The following is a 22,273-nucleotide window of genomic DNA, read 5'->3' as shown; positions in this document are numbered from 1 at the left end:
TGCCCCACTAGGCCCACCCTACCTGAAATATCGTGTACATGATGCAGCTGAGGGAACGGCCTCCGGCATATTCTGATACACAAAAGATGTTCAGACCCCACTTGTTCAAGTTCTCCAGTTCCTGGCAGAGTTGGAGGCCAGAGGTCAGGAGCCCACAAGACCCAGGGCCAAGCTCCCAGCCACTTGGGTCAGAAGTTCCTCTCGGATGATCTTGACCCCTCTCGACTCTTTCCTAGCAATTCACAGCTCTGGCGTGAAAGTAGCACCATTATTGCTCACCCAGAGGGCGGCGTGCTCAGCAGCACGGAATTTACCATCTGTGTCCTACCGGCCAGAAGATAACAAAGCAACCACAGCGACTGTGTATTGAGTGATTATTATCTGCCAAGCATTACACTAAGTGCTTGATCTCATTTGGTTGGTTTGAGAACCAAAGCCCAGAGGAGTGATGAGACTTCCCCAGGACCTTGTCTCTCACGAGTGGCCAAGCTGAAATGTGAACTTCCCTAGGCTGACCCCAAACTGCTCATCAGCGCCAGGGGGAAAGGAACACGGGCTAGTTTTCCATGTCTTCCCAGAACCCTGAACAGTGCCAGCATACAGTAGGTGCTCAATAAATGCTGGGTGACTGAAGGCGGCACAGCCTAGTGCTGGGTTGCAGGTTACAATAAATGGCAACTAAGTGAGCCAACGAACATGCACCACGCACCGCATCCACTGTACAAACCCACGTGGGAGACCGTTGGGTTTAGGTGTGACCGAAGAGCCAGGGGCTGAACCCAGGTCTGGCCGGTAGTGGATACTATGCGGGCTCTGCCCAGACCCCCTTCACTGACCGCTGCACCTACCCCCCACCAGCTGGGACTGTTGCTTACCAAGACTCACGTTGCTCTGTTCTCCAGAAAACTGCTCTTGCCCCTATAGGAGCTACATGGAGGAGGTAATGCTGTCCACTCAGGGGGCAGCCCACAGCCGATCACTGACACAGGGGTACGAAAGTCCGGCACTCTTGCCTCAAGGTGGGCTCAACTCTGTGGTGGTATTCACACTGCAGAGCTCCTCGAGGGGTCAGGTTGAGGCCAGATTCTAGCTGACGCCACCTCCGGGCTTAGCTCCTTCCTATCCTGCTTCCTCTAACTCCCTCTCTCCTGAGAGTCTCATAACCCCAGTACACCTGAATCCTCATTTCAGACTGACCCAACACCCAGTCCTTGCCTGGGCCCCAGGAGACGCCTGTTCCTCTCTAGTGCAGCCCCTGCTGAGCCGCCACTCACTTGGGCCAGGAGCTCCTCTTGGTCAGTCTTCACCCCAAAGCGGGGGATGCTGGAATCATTCAGGCTGCTGCTGTGCCTCAACTTCTTCACCCCTGTGATCTGAGACATGGGCTGGAACTGCGGCCCGGGAGGCGGGGGCTGCTGGGAGGGTCTCTGCCGCGGGGCTGGCTGTTTTTCTCGATCCTTCATTGTGGGTGATGGAATCTCCACTTCATTCTGCTTGTCTGCATAAGATGGATGAGAGACAAGCATGAGCACCCCACAGAGATGCCTTCATCTGGCCTTCAGTTCTCCTCCCCTGCTCCCCACCATGCCCTGGGAAGGCTCACTCAGGAGGGCAGATCCCTTCAGGGTGTCATGCTGTTGGTTACTTATAGGCTGGAAACCAGAAGGAAGGTAGGAATTTTTCTGGGAGGTGGTGGGCAGGAATGGGGACCCTGGGATGGGCCCGGAGCTATGCGGTGGCCCCAGTCTGATCGCCAGGTTTGGCAAGGGAGTGGCATGGGAAGTCAGGAAGCGGGGTGGGGATACTAGAGAAAGTCGATGCCTGGCCTGTATAGGCAGGGAAACTTCTTGGGCAGGGGAGACCCCTCCGTGGTGACTAAGAGTGCTGGTGGGGGTGGAGAGCACTGGGAAGAGGAAGGGAAGGGTAGTCTCTGGCTCCATGAACCCCCCCACCAGCCCACCCCTTTGACACCAGCCGCCTGGGGGCCAGCCCCAGGAGCCCTCTTCCTGAGCTTTCAAGGGCTTCCAGAGCTGAGCCGGGGCCACCCATTGTGACCTGGGGCCCTGCCAGTCAACAACAAGGCCTAATGGGGGTTATTTGCATGCCGCGCTCCCATTGGCTGGATCTCAGAACTCTGCGCGGCCACACCCCCATTGGCGGGAGCATTTGAAACTCTGAACCCTCCTCTCGAGCTCCGAGCTCCCTGCAGGGCCGTTCTCCAGAATTTGGAAACCTTTGGTGATAAATTGAGAAGGTGAAATTATCCTGTGTTTGTGGGAGATAGCCTCGGCTTGGCCTCTTGGGTTCAGAGATTAGGACGAGCTGGAAGTCCCCATGAGCTTGAGGGTTCTGATGAGTTTGAGGTATTCTGTATAACTGTATTGGGTATGGAAAGTTTGGAGGAGTCCACTGAATTTGAGGGTCATATAAAGTTGGGTGATTCTACTGAAGTTGGGGACTTTTCAGCTTGAAGGGTTTTTTAAAGTTTGAGGGTCTTTTCTGGGCTCTTAAGGACAGCAGTTCCCTTAAGTTTGAGAACCCTACTGAGGGTGAGCATCTCTCTTGGGTTTGCGGGATCTCCTGAATTTGTGTGTGTGTGTGTGGGGGGGGTAATCCAAGTTTGGACATTCCACTGAATTCGGGGAGGCTTTTCAGCCTGGAGGCATTTAAAGTTTAAGAATTCTATTTGAGTTTGTGGGTTTCTTGGGGTCTTGAGTTTGAAAGTTCCATTGTGGTTCCGCTGAGTTTGGAGGGGCTTTTCTGCTTGGAGAGATTTTTTTTTTAATGTGGAGATTCTATAAAGTCGACATCCCTCTGAGTTTGGGGGCATCGAGAGTATGGGAACTCTTGAGCATGGTAACCTTGATCTTTGGGGAATCAGGAGTCAGGATCCCTTGGGCTAATGTCAGCAATTGGAACTGCGGTCTGGGGTAGCCCCCTCCAGTCCAGGCGTGCAGCCTCCCCACAAAGTGCTGCCCTTCACTCACCCAGGAATGTGGTGGAGATGTACTCAGAGACCTGGTTTCCTGACCTGCTCATCTCTGACAGGTGTGTGAGTTCACGGTTTAACATCCTCTTGAACTAAGGCGAAGGAGGCAAGAAGGAAGGAATGATGGGGAGACAGGGCATCAGAGGGTGGGGGTGGTCAGCCCCTCCCCAGAAACTTCTGAGGACCCCATGAGTCCCTCCTACTTCTCTGCTCAGCCAACAGAGCCCTCAGCAAGCTGCTAGAGGGGAGGGGTCAGCCCCTCCGGTCCTCCCAGGTCTGGATGGGGGCTCCAGGCTTAGAAGTCAGGACTCAGCATACCCCTCCCTTCCTGAGGAAGGGGAGCACCCCTCCCCAGACTTCCTCCTCCTCCGGCCCAAAAGGAGGAGCCAGAGGGGCACCTGTGGAAGGGAGGGGCTCCTGCCTAACAGTGAGCCAATGGGGTGTCAGGAGAATCCCGTCGCCATGGTGATGGGAGTCTCCTTAGCAACTCCCCCTCCAACCAGCTGCAGAGCTGGGGGAAAGGGGGGCAGGCCGCAGGCCCCTTAACCCTTGCCTTCCCAGAGTTACCCCGGCCCAAGTCTTCCCAGATATGGACCCCACTCCCAAGGCGTCCTGGCCCCCAGCTCCCAACCCAGTTTGGAAGGAGAGAATACAGTCTCTCCTTTTCAGGAGAGAATGCAAGTTCTGGGTGAAGAGAAGGTTGGGCAGGGGCAGGGGGGAATAGTGAGCTGAGGAATCCTTGTTCTGTCACCCAGGGGAGGGGGGTTCCCATCATAGCCCCCCTCCCCCAACCTCAGAGGGGTGGACAGATGCACAGATGAATGGAGTAGACACAGAACCAGGCCTGGCGGTCCCTCCTGGTCCCTCCATGCCACTTCACACAAGCGTCTGCTGTGACATTGTGCATGGAGGAGAAAGGGCATTGGTTCCCCGCCCCCAAGCTCCACCAAAGCACCCCCAAACCAGGAGCAGACTCCATCCAGAGAGGTAGGAGGGACACTTTGACATGAAGGGTAAGCTCACATAGCCCACACCAGGATGGGGTGCTTACTCCTCCCAGTGCTGCCAGAGACCCCAGTTGCAAAGAAAGACACACATACACACACAAGATGGACCCACAAAGTCACACAACCACACACAGAGTCACAGACTACCATCTCACACAGTTTTACACAGCAACGGACACACAAGTCAAGGGGCATACACAGTAAGGCAGTCACTGACACTTGGGGTCACACGCCCCAGAAATCACACAGCTCTAGGCTCATAAACGTGTCCCAACACACACCACCACAAACAGAGCCATATGATCTCAGAGAGGGCCACATCATGACCCAGGCAAATAAGCATATGGTCAGACAGCCCCACACCTCTGCAGGCACACACACAGGCGAGTGCTGACAGTCACACCCAGCCAGAGACCCACATCCCCAGCCACCCGCTCTCCCTGCCCAACCCTGGGCCACACACAGAGACAGACAGTCACAAGGTTTCATGTTCAGGCCACACACGTGCACAGCTGCACACACCAGCCCAGACCAGGGGCTGGAGGATCCAAGGTGGGAGGGCCAGGGCCGAGTCTCCTGCCCATCCCCCACCCCGAGTTCCCCTACCTGGTCCCACCAGCCCACCAGCCACGGCTTGGAGCAGGTCTCACAGAAGAAATCCACCAAGGGCATCTTGAAATCTTAGCCCCACTCGGGGCTTCCGCACAGAGAGGCTGGGTTTGGGGAGTCCCAGGGTTAACAGCCACTGTGTGGGGGGGTTCTGGGCAGGTGGGCAGTGCAAGGGGGAGCCGCGGAGGGGCCTGGGCCGGCCCAGCAGGGCTGGGGGCTCCCCTCCCCTCCGCGCTCCCAACTGCAGCCCTGGTTACATGGTCTGCCAGCCCCTGGCCCTCATGGGCCCCCCCGCGGCAGCGGCTGGAGGCGGCCTGGGACCCCTGCCCATGAGGGGGCAGGGCGAGGGTCCCGGGAGGTGGCTTCGGAGGCTCTGGGCTCCGTGTGCGCGCCTGTGTGTGTGCGTGTGCGTGCTCACTGCAGCACTGGCAGGCTGCATGCGACGTCAGGTGGTGCCGGGGGTGGGGGGGCATTAAAGGGGCATCCAAGCCCACGGGCCTAAGCCAGGATCAAGGTAGGGCTGCCAGGGATAGACAGGAAGGCACACACACCCTCCAGAGGACATGTCCCCTCCATGGACACACCCAGAGACAAAGACACACACCCAGACACTCTACACATTCACAGACACACAAACAGTCTGAGACATACCTTCCACACCAACACACAGGCAAACACACACACGGTAATGTGTCCAACTCTGATGTCCAACACATTTACAGGTAGACAGTTGAGCATACAGGATGTAAACACCTTGAGACACACCCCTTCTAAAAACAGAGACTCACACCCAGACGTGGAGACACACACCTAGGGACAATCACCTAGATATACTGGACACACTTAACACACACTCAACACACCCACAGACACACTTTCAAACAAACACAAATACCCATGTGGCCTTGGGCACAAACAGACCCTGAGAAATCCACAAGGAGATGCTCACACTCACACCCATAAATACACACACACGCCTTCGCAGAAACACACCCGAAGACCGACATTTAGAGAGAGTCACATTCTCAGATGCTCAGTACACCCTCAGAGACACAATCACTCTCAGACTTGAATGTTCCCAGACAAAACTCCACCCACAGGTGTAGGCACCCCCCCAACACAGACACCTCCACCTGCAGACTCATTTCCTGATAGCCATCCTCCCACAAGGGCTACCGCCATGCTGCACAACTCCAGAAGCATCATTCATATTGCTTGCTTTCTGAATGGTCCCTCTGGAGTTGTGCAGTACACAATCTGCACAGCTGTACATGGAAGCCTTGCACCCCTCCCCTCCCACAGCCCGGCAAGCACACACAACACGCACAGAGTCACAAACACGTGGAAATACACACTCAGATTCATTCCTAGACCAACTCACACTTGTGAACAAACATACATACCCTCTGGCACAGGCCCACATACTTACAACCCAGTACAATTGCCTGTGCACACCCATACATCCTCCATAGGTACACATCTGCACTCCACTCCCGACTTCCTGACGTGCCCTCTTAAAACCTCTCCTCACACCCCACCTTGTGCTGCAAATGTGTAGCCAACAAATTGACAGCCACACAGACCCACAGTCTCATATACACTTGTAGACTCTAGCATAGGACAACCCCCTCTAAGAGAGATGGTTGTCCACATACAGATGTACAGACACCCACACCCACACACATTCACACACACCAGGCTCCCCCCACCCCTGGGAGAAGTCACACTCCACAGGAACAGGCAGCCTAGGCAGTTGGTCCAGCCTAGGGATGGACTCCCACCTCGCAGGCCCCCATCCACAGATTGGCCCCGCCCCTTCCAGCCCCGCCCCATGGTTAGCCCCGCCCCAGGCCCCAGCCAGCAGCTAGCCCCACCTCACAGTCCCAGGGAATGGTCCCACCTCATTGGCCCTATCTAGAAACTGGTCCCGCCCCATGGATGGCCCCGCCTACAGGTCCCACCCAGCGGTTGGCCCCCATCCTCAGGCCCCCAGGAGGGGCTGGTCCCGCCCTGCTGGCTCCAGGCCCGCTCACCTTGTGAGAGGCCATCTCGCTCACGGAGCGGTAGGTCTGCATGGTCTCCAGCTGTTCGAGACACCAGTCCAGCTCCTCCAATGTCTCCCGGGCCAACTGCTGACATGTCTCTTCTGGAGAAGGGGCAGCACAGGTGGTGACCCAGAGGCCCCAGCCCGTGATGATGGGGGTCCACCAGGTGAGAGGGGTGCTGGGAAAGGACAGTTAAGACAGCCACCCCAAGTGAAGGGACCCCCTCCCCCTACTGGAGGAGCAAGAGAGGCCCTTTCCCAACCCCTGGGCTTTGTTACCTGACAGCGTGGCCTTGCAGACGGGGGTTGGGCCGCCCAACGGGGACCGTCTGCAAAGAAATGGGGCTCCAGCATCAGCCTGTGTGCCCCCAGATTCCTGCCTCCCCCTCTCCATGAATAATGCCGATTTTCCTTTTTCTGAGCGCTGTGTCCCATGTACTCACTCTGCAGCCTCTCACAGAAAGCCCCATGAGGACCCATTTTACAGATGAGGAAACAGGCTCAAGGAAGTGACGGGGCTGCTCAGAGGTAGGGACAGGTCCTTTGTCTCCAAAGCTCCTGCTTCCTTGAGCATCTCTCCCCTAACTCCTGAAGGAACCAGCAGTTCTCAGCCACGCACCTGCTGCCACATAATAACTACTGCTATTTAGTGAGCACTTACTATGTGCTGGAAAATGTCCTCACACTTTTCTATGTATTATCTTTCAGACTCCTCATGGCAGCATCTAATGGAGGCGCTATTAAATTCCCATTTTATGGAGGGGGAGCAAAGGTACCACAAGATGCTATTTGGCCAGAAAGTTGGCACTGGGGCCTGCAGTGGCCCCAAGGCTGGGGTAACTGGCTACCCTTAGCCTCACCACCATGTGTCTGGACCCCTTGGTCTTTATTTTTAAGTTTCTGTCTTAGGCATTCAAATTGCAATGGTTACTGGCTCAGAGGGAGCTATTGCCTGAACAGAGGCTCAGAGAGGTCAAGTTCTTGCCTGAGATCACACAGCAGAGCTACGAGTTGAACCCAGGTGTGCTTAGCCTTATGATTATGAGCATTGGGGCCCAGCCTTGACTTACTTGTTGCTGGGAATGGGCACATTGGTCAGGAGTGAGAAGTTGCTGCGAACACTCCGGAGACTGGCCAGCACCTGGGATAGGGAGCAGCAGTGAGGAGAGGGAGCCACCTGGAGGGGCAGCTGGGGCTAGGCTAGGCTAGGCCCTTGTCCCCAAGTGTGGGGGAGGGTTGGAATCCTTTCCCTCAAGAGAAGGGTCTTACCTGGGCAAAAGGTGTCACAATGAGGTCCTCAGCGTGCCTGCAATCAAGGACAGGGGCAGGTCAGGCATCCTCACAGTGGGACACCCACAGGCCTGGGTGGAGAAGGGCTAGAGTGCCAGAGAAGCAACTCTCTAGAGTGGACACTGTGGGGGTTGGGCCTGGGGAGGTTGGTGGGCTGGGAGGGGAGGCACTTACACCTCCCAAGGGTAGACACCTGCAGGGGCTGGCTGAAGGAAATGGTGGTCAGAGAGAGGAGCTCACATGGGCGGGCAGGGAGGGGGTGTGCGGAGACAAAGATAATGGCCATAAATACACTGCCAGGGCTGGGCTTGGTGAGAGCAGTGGGCAGGAGGGGGTGGGGAGCAGGAAGGAGTCAGGGGAGCTGAGGTGGGTACCTGGATGGGTAGGGCCAGGGCTGGAGGATCCAGTGAGAGGGGAGGGGGCTGAGCAGGTCTGGGGGTGCTCACACCTCAACAGGTGGTCGTGATAAGAGGGGCTGGCTTAGGGAAGCCTGGAGGGGGGGAAGGAAGAGGGGGCTCAGCCAAGGTGGACAGTCTGTGGGAAGAAGTGGCAGTAGGGAGGGACTCAAGTGGAATTCCCTCCTTGTTGGAGGGACAGGCTGAGCGGGGACAAGGCCCCAGTTGCCAATGGGTAGGAGTGGCCTTGGGCAGGCTGGGTGGGTGGGACTGAGCCCTTGCTGTGGGGCTGTTTACTTTTCACTGGAAGGGAGAGGTGGCCCCGGGGCTTGGGGCTTGGGCAGTGTCCCCACTCCCTGCTGGCAAGGGCAGCTCATGCTGGGAGCAATCCTGGAGGGTGAGAAGGGGGTGCTCACGCCTCGCTGGTGACTGACGAGTTCCGGGACATAGTTTTGGGGGACATGTCGTAGTCGCTGTCCGAACGGTACAGGAAGGACTCCCGGCGCTGGCTGGCAGCGGCCCCAGCATGCAGCACGAGGCCCGGGCTCGCCTGCGAGTCCAGGGGGCTGCGGCCAGGAGATGGTGTGGGCCCATTCTCTGCCTCGAAGCTGTAAGGGGATGGGCGAGAAGAGGGGTCAGGGGGGCTGAGATGGTACTGGGGAGGTCAAGAGGAATAAGAGTACCAAGGAAATTCCTGGTAGAGGTGGGGGGGGCAGATAGAAGGCATTAAAGAGAGACAAATACCCCAAAAGAGATGGGAGACAGGGAGTTGCAGAGATCAAACAACTATTGAGCACCTTTGTGAGCCAGGCTCTGTAGAGGTGCTGGGGACACAGCAGTGACCAAGACAGACCACCATCTGTCCCTCATGGACATGGGGAGGGCTGGACTATAAACAGGTTAGCCTAGTGGCAGTGCACACCCCAAAAGTGTGGGGGCCTTCTTGGCTCTACTCTTTACTCAAAGCTCAAGTCTATTCAGAATCTGTCCACTTCGCACCCCCTCCTTGGTCAGCCCTGCCTCATTGCTTGCCTGATCAGTGCATTTGTCTCTGCCCTGGTTGCTGGCTCCTGTCTTTGCCCCTCAGTCTGTTCCCCTCCACTGTGGCCAGAGGGAGCCTGTGAACACTTGTGTCAAGTCACATCCTTCTTTTGCTCAGATGCTTCTAAGGCTTCCAGCTCACCCAGAGCAAAAGCCAAAGTCCCCACTGTGGCCCACAAGGCCCTGCCCCATGACCCCCCAGTTTACCCTCACTCACTCTACTCCAGCCACAATGGCCTCCTTGCTGTTTCCTAAACATTCCAGATACATTCCTGCCTCAGGGCCTTTGCACAGGCTGTTTCCCCTACCCAGATCTCCAGTGGCTCCTCCTTCAGGCCTCAGCTCAAATGTTGTCTTCGCAGGGGGCCTCACCTGACCAACACATCTAAGATCTGAATCTCTGCCCTCATATTTTATATTTCCCCTCCTTAAAAGAAAGAAATACTACTTATCTGACATACTCTATATTTGACTTCTTTACTATTTGCCTTCCTTTCTAGAATTAAGCTTTGCAGAGCAAGGATTTTTGTCTGCCTTGTTCACTGCTCTATCCCTTGCATCAAGAAGAGGGCCTGGGGGGCGCCTGGGTGGCACAGCGGTTAAGCATCTGCCTTTGGCTCAGGGCGTGATCCCGGCATTGTGGGATCGAGCCCCACATCAGGCTCCTCCGCTATGAGCCTGCTTCTTCCTCTCCCACTCCCCCTGCTTGTGTTCCCTCTCTCGCTGGCTGTCTCTATCTCTGTCAAATAAATAAATAAAATCTTTAAAAAAAAAAGAAAAAAGAAGAGGAGGGCCTGGCATATGGGGTACACGCAATAAACGCTGACTGAATAAATCATAAAACGTAATGAATGAATATATGAACTGGATTGTGCCATGCACAGAATTAAAATCAGGTGGGTGACGGAAAGTTACTGGGAGGTGATTTTAGCTTCTGTAGTTGAGCCAGGCCTCTTTGAGAAGGGGACATGTGAGCAGGGCCTGAAAGATGGTCAGGAGGTAGGAGAAAACACTCTGGGGGGGCGGGCAGGAAGAGCAAGTGCAAAAGCCCTGGGGCAGGATTTGGTTTTTGTTTGAGGACTAGCAAGGAAGCTGGTGGGGCTAGAGTGGAGATACAGGCTGTGATGGAGACACAGCTACAGAGAGAGGGGAGGAAGGCTGGGACCCCAGCCTGGGGGCACTGGCAAGACAGAGATCCTCAGGACGAGGCAGGGAGGTGCTGGCTCTGCCAATTCCCAGAGGTGTGACTTGGGGGGACATGGCTGAATTTCAGTTTCCTCATCCACAAAACGGGGACAAGCACCACCTCCCTCAGCTCATCCAGGTGACCAGTGTGAACACAGGGACAATGCTCATGATGGCGCCTAGCACAGAGCTCAGGAAACACTGGCAATCGTAACTCAATCAGCCCCATACACCCACTTGGGCAGTGGACTCAGCAAGGCAGCCGATAGAGAGAACTGAGGATGCGTATAGGAGCTGTGTGCCTGCAGCATACTGTGTGGCCTCGGGAGGGCCACGGCCCTCTCTGGGCTGTTACCCTGGTGTTAAAATGAGGGGGTTAGACGGGTCAGCTGACTTCAGGCTACACTCTGGTGGGTGCAAGGGGGTAGGGGAAGGAAATGGAACCCTCCCTTTTCCAGTCCTACCTACTGAGAATCAGTGTAAGATTTTATTTGAATGGTCCTTCTGTTAAGTAATAAGTCTAAAATCTTCTAGAGTAGGATAGCCAAACCAGCATCCATATATTAATCTTTTTGGTGGTCCAGCCCTGGGGGAGGGGTATAGGGAGGGACTTTGTTGACTGCACTTTACAGATGAAGAAACTAAAGTCAGAGAGGAGAATGATTAGCTCTGGGTCACACAGCAAGAGCATGGTGAGGTGGAATTCAAACCCAAGTCTTGTAACCCCTCAACTGCCACCCTCTGCCTGCTCAAGCCCCATTCGAGCACATTCCTACTATTAAAGCAAATGTTCCGAGCACACAGGCAGCTGACACCAAAGGCAGGGTGATGCTGGGGGCCCTGAGCAACCAGGTATTCCAATTTTAGGAAAGAAATCAGAAATTTTATTTTTTTAAATTATTATTTTTTATGTAGGCTCCACGCCCAGTGTGGAGCCCAACTCTGGACTCGAACTCACGACCCCGAGACCAAGACCTGAGCTGAGAGCAAAGAGTTGGACACTTAACCAACAGGACCACCCAGGCACCCCAGAAATCAGAAATTTTAAACAGTCAAAAATTCAAACTTTAAAAAAAAAAACAAACGTCAAAAAACTTCACAAAAACTCTGAAAACTTCTGCTCTGCAAAAGACACTGTCAAAAGAATAAAAAGACAGGGGCGCCTGGGTGGCTCAGTCGTCAAGTGTCTGCCTTCAGCTCAGGTCATGATCCCAGGGTCTTGGGATCGAGCCCCGCATCAGGCTCCCTGGTCAGCAGGAAGCCTGCTTCTCCCTCTCCCGCTCCCCCTGCTGGTGTTCCCTCTCTTGCTGTGTTTCTCTCTGTCAAATAAATAAATAAAATCTTAAAAAAAAAAAAAGAATAAAAAGACAAGTTACATACTAAGAGAAAATATATGACAAAGAACCTGTATCCCGACTATATAATGAACTCTCCAAACTCAATAAAAAGAAGACAAGGAATTCAATTTAAAAACGAGCAGAAGTCTGGACAGTTCACCAAAGAAGATATACAGATGGCAAATAAGCATAGGAAACACCACTACTCCTTAGGGAAATGCAAATTAACACCAGGAACTATCCCTTCACACCTACTAGGATGGTACAAACAAACAAGAACTGACGATAATGGCAAGTGGTGACAAGGATTTGGAGCAATAGGAACCCTCCTCCTGGGTTGCTGGAGGGAACGCCAAGTGGTTCAGCCACTCTGGAAGGCAGCTGGTCCGTTTCTTAAGCAATGAACGATACACTTACTGTGTGATCCAAAATCTACTCCTATGTTTATACCCAAGATAAGTGAAAATACGGTTGACCCTTGAACAACAAGTGGGTTAGAGGTGCTACCCCCTGCGAAGATTAAAACCCACATATAACTTTTGGCTCCCCAAAAACTTGACTACTAACAGCCCACTGTTGTCCAGAAACCTTACCAATAACAGAAACAGTTGATTAACACGTGTTTTGCATATATATTATATGCCGTATTCTTACAATAAAGTCAACTAGAGAAAAGAAAATGTTATTAAGAAAATCATAGGGGCGCCTGGGTGGCTCAGTCAGTTAAGCATCTGCCTTCAGCTCAGGTCATGATCCCGGAGTCCTGGGATGAGCCCCGAGTCAGGCTCCTGCTCAGCACAGAGTCTGCTTCTCCCTCTCCCTCTGCCCCTCCCCCGGCTTGTGCTCTCTCTGTCTCTCTCTCTCTTTTTTTTTTTTAAAGATTTTATTTATTTATTTGACAGAGATAGAGACAGCCAGCGAGAGAGGGAACACAAGCAGGGGGAGCGGGAGAAGGAAGAAGCAGGCTCATAGCGGAGGAGCCTGATGTGGGGCTTGATCCCAGAACGCCGGGATCACGCCCTGAGCCGAAGGCAGGCGCTTAACGACTGCGCCACCCAGGCGCCCCTCTCTCTCTCTCTTAAATAAATGTTTTTTAAAAAAGAAAATCATAAGGAAGAAAAAAATACATTTCCAGTCTATATATATCAAGAAAAGTCTGCATCTAAGTGGACCCACACAGTTCAAGCCCATGTTATTCAATGGTCAACTGTATATGTTTATTCAAAAACCTGCAGACAAATGTTTATAGAAGTTCTGCTCATAATCTCATAATCACCAAATACTGGAAACTACCAAACCAAATCATCAACTGGTGAATGGATAATTTATGGCAGACCCATACCATGGAATACTCTTCAGCAATAAAACAAATTGGGGGGAGGGCAGCTGCCTGGGTGGCTTAGTTGGTTAAGTGTTTGACTCGATCTCAGCTCAGGTCTTGATCTCTGGGCTGTGAGTTCAGGCCCCACATTGGGCCCGGCGCTGGGCGTGGAGCCTACTTAAAGATCTTGATTTATTTACTTGTTATTTGCCAGAGAGAGAGAGAGAGCGCGTGTGAAAGAGTGAGCGCACAAGCAGGGGGAGTAGCAGGCAGACAGAGAGTGAGAAGCAGATATCCCGGTGAACAAGGAGCCCGACATGGGGCTCAAACCGAGGACCCCGGGATCATGACCCAAGCCGAAGGCAGACGCTCAATCGACTGAGCCACCCGGGCACCCCTGTGGAGCCTACTTTAAAAAAAAAAATTGTTTTTGAACTACTGTGAAACAGTAAGAAATATATATTTGGTCTCTGCCCTGGTTTCCTGTCACACAGTTCCGAAAACCTTAGGAATCTTTGCAGTGAAAAGTGTCTTCGTATGCTAAGAGATGACTCTCTGTTGGGGACACTGGAGAGCCTCAAGATGGGGGCTGCTTGCTTGGGGAGCCAACCATGTGATTAGACAGCTGGAGCTTTCAGTCCCCCTCCCTGGCCTGGAAGGGAAAGGAGAGGAGGCTGAGGGAATCACCAATGGAATGGCCAATGATTTAATCAGTTGTGCCTTCAAAATGAAGCCTCCATCAACATCCCTGAGAGTTTCCGGGTTGCAGAACACATTGAGGGGCTGGGAGGGCGGTGCACCTAGAGGGGGCAGGAAGCTCCATGCCCTTCCCCTTATACCTTGCTCCCTGCGTCTCTTCCATCTGGCTCTTCCTGAGTTGTCTCTTCTAATAAACCAGTCATCTAGTAAGTGCACTGTTTTCCTAAGTTCTGTGACCAGCTCTAGGAAATTAACCAAACCTGAGGCCAGGGTCATCGGAAACTTGATTAATAGCCAGTAGGTCAGAAGCACAGGTAACACCCTGGACTTGAGACTTATGCTAAAGTGGGGGCAGCCTTACCGGACTGAGCCCTTAACCTGTGGGATTGGTAGTAATTCCAGGCAGTTAGTGTCAGAATTGAAACAGAATGTAGTTTACCTGGTTGGTGTCCGAGAGTTGCAGAATTGGTTGGTGTGCAGGGAAAAAAAACCACATATGTTTGGTGTCAGAAGTGAAGAGTCAGCAAGAGTAAAAAGAAATGGCAGTTTCCTTTTTAACTACTGATACACAAAACTTGAATGAGTCTCAAGTGAATATTGCTAAGAGAAAGAAGCCAGCAGTGATTACCTGTGTCGAAACTCAGAACTGACTAAGAAGTGAATTTAGCAAAGTTGCAGGATACAAAGTCACAAAAATCGGTTGCTTTTCTGTACACTAACAATGAATAATCCAAAAAGAATATCATGAAAACAATTCCACGTACAATAGCATCAAAATTAATTAGATGCTTAGGAATGAACTTAACCAAAGGGACAGAATTACACGGAAAACAAAAATGTTGCTGGAAGAAATTAAAGAAGGCACAAATAAATGAAAAGACACCCTGTATTCAAGAATGAGAAGACTTAATAACATGTTAATATTACCCAATGCAATCTATAAATTAGTGCAATCCCTATCAAAATCCCAACAACAGGGGCACCTGGGTGGCTCAGTCGTTAAGTGTCTGTCTTTGGCTTAGGTCATGATCCCAGGGTCCTGGGATTGAGCCCCCTGTTGGGCTCCCTGCTCAGTAGGAAGCCTGCTTCTCATTCTCCCATTGCCCCTGCTTGTGTTCCCTCTCTCCCTGTCTCTCTCTCTGTCAAATAAATAAATAAAATCTTAAAAAAAAAAAAATCCCAACAACAGTCTTTGCAGAAATAAAAAAAAAAAATCCATCCTGGACTTCATATGTAATCTCAAGGGACCCCAAAGAGCAAAAAAGAATCTTGAAAAAGAAGGGGTGCCTGGGTGGCTCAGTTGGTTGGGCAACTGCCTTCAGCTCAGGTCATGATCCTGGAGTCCCAGGATCGAGTCCCTCATCGGGCTCCCTGCTCGGCGGGAAGCCTGTTTCTCCCTCTCCTGCTCCCCCTGCTTGTGCTCTCTCTCTGACAAATAAGTAAATAAAATCTTAAAAAAAAAAAAAAGAAAGAAATTGCACCTTATCAAAATTATCAGTTTTTTGCATCAAAGGGCACTATCCAGAGAGTGAAAATGCAATCTATAGAATGGGAGAAAATTTTTGCAAATCACATATCTGATAAGGGATTAATATCTAGAATATATAAAGAGCTAAAACTCCACAAGGACTTAAATAAACATTTCTGCAGAGAAGATATGGCATACCTCGGAAATATTGCAGGCTTCGTTCTGCAACACTGCAATAAAGCATGTCAGATGGGTTTTTTTCTATTTCCTGCGCATATAAAAGTTATGTCTACACTATACTGTGGTCTATTAAATGGGCAGTAGCATTCTGTCTAAAAAGTTCATACTTTAATAGAAAATAGTCTATTGGGGCGCCTGGGTGGCACGGCGGTTAAGCGTCTGCCTTCAGCTCTGGGCGTGATCCCGGCGTTAAGGGATCGAGCCCCACATCAGGCTCTTCCGCTATGAGCCTGCTTCTTCCTCTCCCACTCCCCTGCTTGTGTTCTCTCTCGCTAGCTGTCTCTATCTCTGTCGAATAAATAAAAAAAAATTTTTTTTTTTAAATAGTCTATTGCTAAAAAATGATAACCATCATCTGAGCTTTCAGTGAGTTTTAGTCACTGGTCACAGTTTGCCATAACAAATAGAATATTAATGAAAAAGTTTGAAATATTGCAAGAACTGCCACAATGTGACACAGAGACATGAAGTCAGCAAATGCTGTTGGGGAAATGGCACTGACAAACTTGGCTTGACGCAGCCTTCACAAACCTTCGATGTGTAAAAACCACAATACCTGTGAAGTGCAATAAAGCGAGGCACAACAGAAAAGGTATGTGTGCATACAGATGGACGACAGGCACAGGAGAAGTTGCTCAACACCATCGGTCATTAGGGAAATGCAAATCAAAGGTGCAATGAGACATCACCACACACTCATTGGAATGGCTATTATTTTTTTAAAAATAGGGGCACTTGCTGGCTGAGTTAGTAGAGCATACAACTCTTTTTTTTTTTTTAAGATTTTACTTATTTATTTAACAGAGATAGAGACAGCCAGCGAGAGAGGGAACACAAGCAGGGGGAGTGGGAGAGGAAGAGGCAGGCTCCCAGGCAGAGGAGCCTGACGTGGGGCTTGATCCCATAACACCGGGATCACGCCCTGAGCCGAAGGCAGACGCTTAACGACTGAGCCACCCAGGCGCCCCAGAGCATACAACTCTTAATCCTGGGTTCTAAGTTTGAGCCCCATGTTGGGTGTAGAGATTACTTAAAAATAAAATCTTTAGGAGGGGTGCCTGGGTGGCTCAGTCCGTGAAGCATCTGCCTTCGGATCAGGTCATGATCCCAGGGTGCTGGGATTAAGCCCCACATCGGGCTCCTTGCTCCGCAGGGGGCCTGCTTCTCCCTCTCCCTCTGCCCTAACCCCACTTGTGCTCTCTCTCTCTCTCTCAAAATAAAAATAGATAAAATCTTTTTTAAAAAATGAAATATTAAATACTCAAGAATTGAAAGCAAGACTCAAAACAGATATTTGTAAGCCAATGTTCACAGCAGCATTACTCACAATAGCCAAAAGCTGGAAACAACTCAAGGGTCCATCAGTTGGTGAACAGATAAAGAAAATGTGGCATAACTGCCAATGCAATAGTATTCAGTCTTAAAAAGAGAGTGAAATTCTGACACGTGCCACCACACGGATGAACTTTGAAAACATTATGCTAAATGAAATAAGCCAGACACAAAAGGACAAATATTGTAAAATTCCACTTATATGAGGTCCCGACAGTAGTCATATTCATAGAGACAAAGTAGAATAGTGGGAGCCAAGGGTTGGGAAAGGGTGGGGGGTTAGTGCTTCATGGGGACAGGGCTGCAGTTTGGGACGATGAGAAAGTTCTGGAGATGGATGGTGGTGATAGCTGCACAACAATGTGAGTGTACTTAACGACACTGAATTGTATACTGCATTACCAATTCAAATGGGTAATTATATGTTATGTATATTTTCCTACAATAAAAAACCCTCATACAGTGTATACTAAAAAGGGTGAATTTTATTATACGTCAATTTTTAAAAGTAAATTAAGAAAAAAACTCTTAAGGGGTGCCTAGGTGGCTCAGTCAATTAAGCATTTGACTTCATATCAGCTCAGGTCTTGATGTCAGGGTTGTGAGTTCAAGCCCCATGTTGGGCTCCATGCTGAGTGTGCAGCCTACTTAAAAAAAGAAAGAAAAGGGGGCGCCTGGGTGGCACAGTGGTTGGGCGTCTGCTTTCGGCTCAGGGTGTGGTCCCGGCGTTATGGGATCGAGCCCCACATCGGGCTCCTCTGCTATGGGCCTGCTTCTTCCTCTCCCACTCCCCCTGCTTGTGTTCCCTCTCTCGCTGGCTGTCTCTATCTCTGTCGAATAAATAAATAAAATCTTTAAAAAAAAGAAAAGAAAAGAAAAGAAAAAAGAAAACTCTTGAGATGAATTATTCCTAGATCATGAGGTTAGGCCTTTGATGATAATGCCCAATTATTGAGCATCTACTGTGTACCAGGTGCCACGTTAGATCCTTTTAGGTATATAGCAATAATAACAAGATACTTACTGAATATTTGCCATGTGCCTAGCACTGTCAGTGCTTTATGTACATGAACCCAGTTATGTCTCCCATTGATGCTGTGAGCTGTGTTGTGTTAACATCCCAGCTCAACAAGGAGAGTGAGGCACAGAGAAGTGGCAAGGGGTTGGTGGCCTCGCTGCCTGAGAACTATGTCCTGCTTCCCAAGGCACAGCCTGGATTTTTTGGCGCCGCTGAGCGCCACTAGGGAGGGGAGAGGAGCATACCTACATACTCAGGACCCCACCGTTGCCCCAGACACTGAAGCCAGGTTAGGGAAGGTGAGACCCAAGTCCCAGAGGCCGGCCAACCAGCATGGCTGGCCGATATTGCAGCCCCAGGGGACTCCGCTCACGTAAGCAGGAGCCCAGAGGCCAGGACAGGAAGAGGCTCCCTGGGGCCCTGCTGTTTGTGCTTCCAGGAGCTGCTGTCCCCTGGGCTTCGGAAGGGCAGAGGGGAGGGGATTAGGCCTGTGAACTGCAGGCTGTGTGTGTGTGTGTGTGTGTGTGTGTGTGTGTGTGTGTGGTCAGGGGTGGGGGGGGTCTCAGCTACCCTCCAGAATTGCACCCTGGGGCTATGCGGAGTCACCCTTCCTTCCCTGGCCTGCCGCTGCTCAGGGTGAACAAAGTCGGGCTGGAGGCTGCTCCATTAATGTCCCAATGGGACCCAAGGCCATCAAGTGGAGTCAAGGGCAGCCAACAGGCCTTGACATCATAGCCACATGCCCAGACACTCCATCATAAGGGAAAGAACCTGCCCAAGACTCCCCTTCAGACAGGCTGACCACTTGGCGGCATCCTCAGGGGAAGCTGCCATCTGCCTTCACCCCTCCGGGGCCCCTCGGCCTGCCCATGTGGACTCCCCAAGCATCGAACTGGGCCTCTGGAGGACTGTGCAGCCCAGGAGCAGATCAAGGCTTTAGAGAATTCTGCTGCAGGGGCCAACGGGACAACAAACAAGCTGGGAGGGGAGCAGAAGGGAAAGGAGACACGTCCCAGTTGGTAAAAATCATAACAACAATGAAAGCAGTCAACTGCTGTTAAATGCCACATGCTAGGCACTGTGCTGTGTCTGGACTCGTACTAATGCCCCATTTTCAAGAGAAGTAAACTGAGATACAGACAAGATGAACAACTTGGCTAGTAGTAAAAGAAGGATTTCAACCCGGGCAGCCAGACTACAAACCTGTATGCTAAATCACTGGGTGTCTGTCTTTCCCCCAGGCAGGCCTAGCATCTCCCTGGGCTCCCTGCCCCACTCCACTCAACTCCCTCGTAGGAGGTGCCAGGCAGCCTTTATGGAAAGGCCTGGCATTTGCTTTGTGAAGGTCACACAGAGGTTGAGGGCGGGCGCTGGTGTGTGTCTGCCAGGCAGGCGCGTGGTGCCAGGTGACATGGCTGTTTGTAAGGGCTGGATGTGCACAGAGGGTCTGTGTCTGTGTGAGTCACAGTGTACGTGTGCTCAGGGGTACCCGTGTGTATAGAGGTCTCCATGTGGATTTGTACATCCAAGTGTGTCAGTGGGTCTGGGTGCGCATGGGTGCCTGCATGGCTCTGTGTGTCGGCATCTATGTCTATGAACCTATGTGACCTTGGAAGAGTGTACCTGGCTGCCACACATACGCCGTGACTGTCCCTGACTCCTGAGTGGGGATGAGGTGTGTTCCTGTGTGTGGCTGTGCGCAGGTGGGAATCAGGCCTGGGTGTGTGCCGTGGTGAGAGTGTGTTCCTGCAGGCAGTGTGGTGTACCATACTGTGTGAGACCAGGATTCCTGTGGTCTGTGTGTCACTGCACCCATGGGTCAACCGAGAGAGTCTCTTTGTGTCCCCACCAGCTAAGAGACCCATGCCTTACGTAGTAAACACCAGGTGACCCCAAATACCCTGTGTGTGGGTGTGTCTGTGTTTGTGTCGGGTGTAGCTGTGGATGTAGAGTGTGTGTGTGTGTGTGTGTCCGTGTCTGTGTCTGTCTAGGTGTTGGAAGGGGTTGGTGGAGGGAAGCAAGGACAAGGTTGGAGCACCCTGAGACTTCTGAGAACTTCTCTGCTCCAGCAGTGTCCAGCTGGTTCTAAATAACCTCCAGGAGTTCCAGCAGGAGCCACCCTCCCTCCTCCACCCCAGCTTGGTTTTCAGCCTGGCAGCCCCAGCACAGAGGGGGTGGGGAAGACTGGAGGCACTGAGCAGAGCAGGGCCAGAGGGACCTGGCTCCAGGCCGGTGGCCTGGGAGTGGAGCCCAGGTGACGCTGGACACCCATATTTGCTGCCAGGATGAGTGCCAGAAACCCAGGTTTAGGGGCATAAAGAGGGTGAAGGGATCCCATCTTAAACAGGAGGGGAGCAGGACCGAACACTCTGTTGGAGGGTTATCACCTGCAGGAAGCCCTTAGCAACACCAAAAATTTTAGGGCCAGGGAAGGGGATGGGGCTCCAGACAGACCCTAGAAGCCACTTTGGGGACTCCGCAAGGCAGACTAGGCACCCTCTCCCCCCAGCCAGAGCCCTTGATGGTAAAGGAGGAAATTGGCCGCCCGCCACCCACCTGACAGATCTGCCTGGAGGGTGCCAACGGGTGTCCTCGTCGCTGAAGGAGAAGTGGACCAGGGACTCAAGGCCCGCGGGGGGCAGTGTCAGGTCAGGGGGCCGGGGCCTTGCCCGGGGTGCTGCACCTGAGCGCATGGGTGCCAAGCGCCGTCGGGGCGAGCATGGGGACAGCGGCACGGTGGTGTGACGAGCACTGCTCGCAGGCCGGAGGTGTCTGTGGCCACCGCCGGCGCCGCCTCCACACCCGCCCTCCCGGTGACCCCCCCAGGGACTGCCCCGGGCGTCTCCTGTCCCCAGCGCCCAGGAGGGCTCCGCGCGGGCCTCCGCCTGCGGAACTCTGAGCACACTTCCCGCCTGCCCCCCTCCCTCCGGGCCTGGGGGGGCAGGCTCCCGATTCCTGGGCTCTGGCCCCAGGCCCCCCCCCCCGCCACGCCTAGCCTCTGGCCCCGCCTTCCTCCCTCCCTACTCTGACGTCGAGCTGGGCCCTCTGGAGCCCTCTGAACGCTGTGCGCCCCTGGGGGAGAGAGACTCGCCCCCGCCGGCGGAGTGCGGGTCTGGTGACAAAAACCCGGGGGGAGGGACGACGGATGCGGGGAAGGGGGTGGAGCAGAGACAGGAAAGACAGAAGTGGAGACAGAGACAGAGAAACTCGGAGAGAGGCACTGATTTCCCACAAACATACCCCATCCCCGACTCCACGCGGGGCTCCCGACCCTTCCTCCTCTTCTCTCCCCTCCCGGATCTCTTCCCCGAGTCCAGACGCTGAGCCTGTCCCCGCAGGGTCCTCTCCCGGTGTGTCTCTGGACTCAGGTTCCAAACAAGTGCGTGTGGAGAGCAGGGGTTAAGAGAGTAGGCAGAGCACCCTCTCCTGGTTCTGGAGAAGCCCCCAGAGCCAGTCTGCTCCCACCTCCGGGCTGTCAACCTCCGTTTCCAAGATAAACGGACCCTGGGAAGCCAGACCGGATGTGGTCTCCAGGCTCCTCACCCGCAAGCTTCCAGCCCCCGCATCCCACCCCGGGTCTGGCCAGGAAGAGAGAGTCCATTTGCACTCAGTGCCCGATGCACCCGGTAACATCACCGTGCCTCCTGGCAAGGCAACCCGCAGATGGCAGCGCTGGCCCCATTTCACAGGCCGTTGGACTGAGGCTAGCAGCCCTGAACACACGTCCCCAGATCACCCTGGACGGCAGGTCGGCCTCACTCCTCCAAAGTCTGACCAGCCTCAGGTCTGCACAGGAAGTGGGAGAAACTTAACGTTTATTGAGTGCCTACTGTATGCCCTATCAGAAGTCTCCACAGCAACCCCAGAGGGCAGGGATGATTTTTATCGCTGCCCTGTGACGGAAGAGGGGAAGTTACGCTGGGGAGAGCCAGCTAGGAACCCCAGACCTGGCCCGCGCCAGATGGTCAGGAGAGATTCGAACCCACCGCCGCTGGCGCGCACTTACCCAGCCCACGCCTGGCGGCCAAAATCCTGGAAGCTGCGGAGAAGCCGAAGGCGCCTGCGGAAAGTTGGGGACGGGATGGCGAAGAAGACTGGCGAGGAGGGCGGCGAACGTGGGCGGCGGGGTGGGCGCGGGACCTGTGGTTCAGGCAGGAACGCCTCGTCCTCGGCAGCCGCCGCCGCCGGGAAGGCCGCCAGCTGCAGCTCGGGGATGCGGCCCAGACCCCGCGGCCGCGCCATAACCACAGGGGGCGCGGGGCGGCCCCGCCTCGGCGGGCGCTGGGGCAGCGCCGCCC

The 22,273-nt window shown here is 53.2% G+C and overlaps 1 protein-coding gene across 9 annotated transcripts in view; it reads right to left on the bottom strand.

Moving 5' to 3' along the window:
• The window catches only part of PDE4A (phosphodiesterase 4A), a 49,222-nt gene that overhangs the window by 7,101 nt on the left and 19,848 nt on the right, over positions 1-22,273 (bottom strand). For 4 of the 9 annotated variants that reach the window (XM_034657765.1, XM_019801921.2, XM_034657767.1 and 1 more), the window contains 8 exons: positions 8,751-8,942; positions 7,919-7,955; positions 7,720-7,790; positions 6,929-6,978; positions 6,639-6,751; positions 2,988-3,081; positions 1,275-1,498; positions 23-121 (listed from right to left, as the gene is read on the bottom strand). In XM_034657765.1, the coding sequence (XP_034513656.1) occupies positions 23-121; positions 1,275-1,498; positions 2,988-3,081; positions 6,639-6,751; positions 6,929-6,978; positions 7,720-7,790; positions 7,919-7,955; positions 8,751-8,942 (880 nt within the window). Of the gene's footprint in view, positions 1-22; positions 122-1,274; positions 1,499-2,987; positions 3,082-4,602; positions 5,374-6,638; positions 6,752-6,928; positions 6,979-7,719; positions 7,791-7,918; positions 7,956-8,313; positions 8,405-8,750; positions 8,943-20,531; positions 20,821-21,215; positions 21,762-21,981; positions 22,268-22,273 lie in introns of those variants that run through there. The other 5 variants (XM_019801922.2, XM_034657766.1, XM_011227649.3 and 2 more) reach the window with 5 other exon arrangements.

The sequence above is a fragment of the Ailuropoda melanoleuca genome, chromosome 4 (assembly GCF_002007445.2).
Source record: "Ailuropoda melanoleuca isolate Jingjing chromosome 4, ASM200744v2, whole genome shotgun sequence".
Taxonomy (NCBI): Eukaryota; Metazoa; Chordata; class Mammalia; order Carnivora; family Ursidae; genus Ailuropoda; species Ailuropoda melanoleuca.
This window is presented reverse-complemented; position numbering and strand designations above follow the sequence as displayed.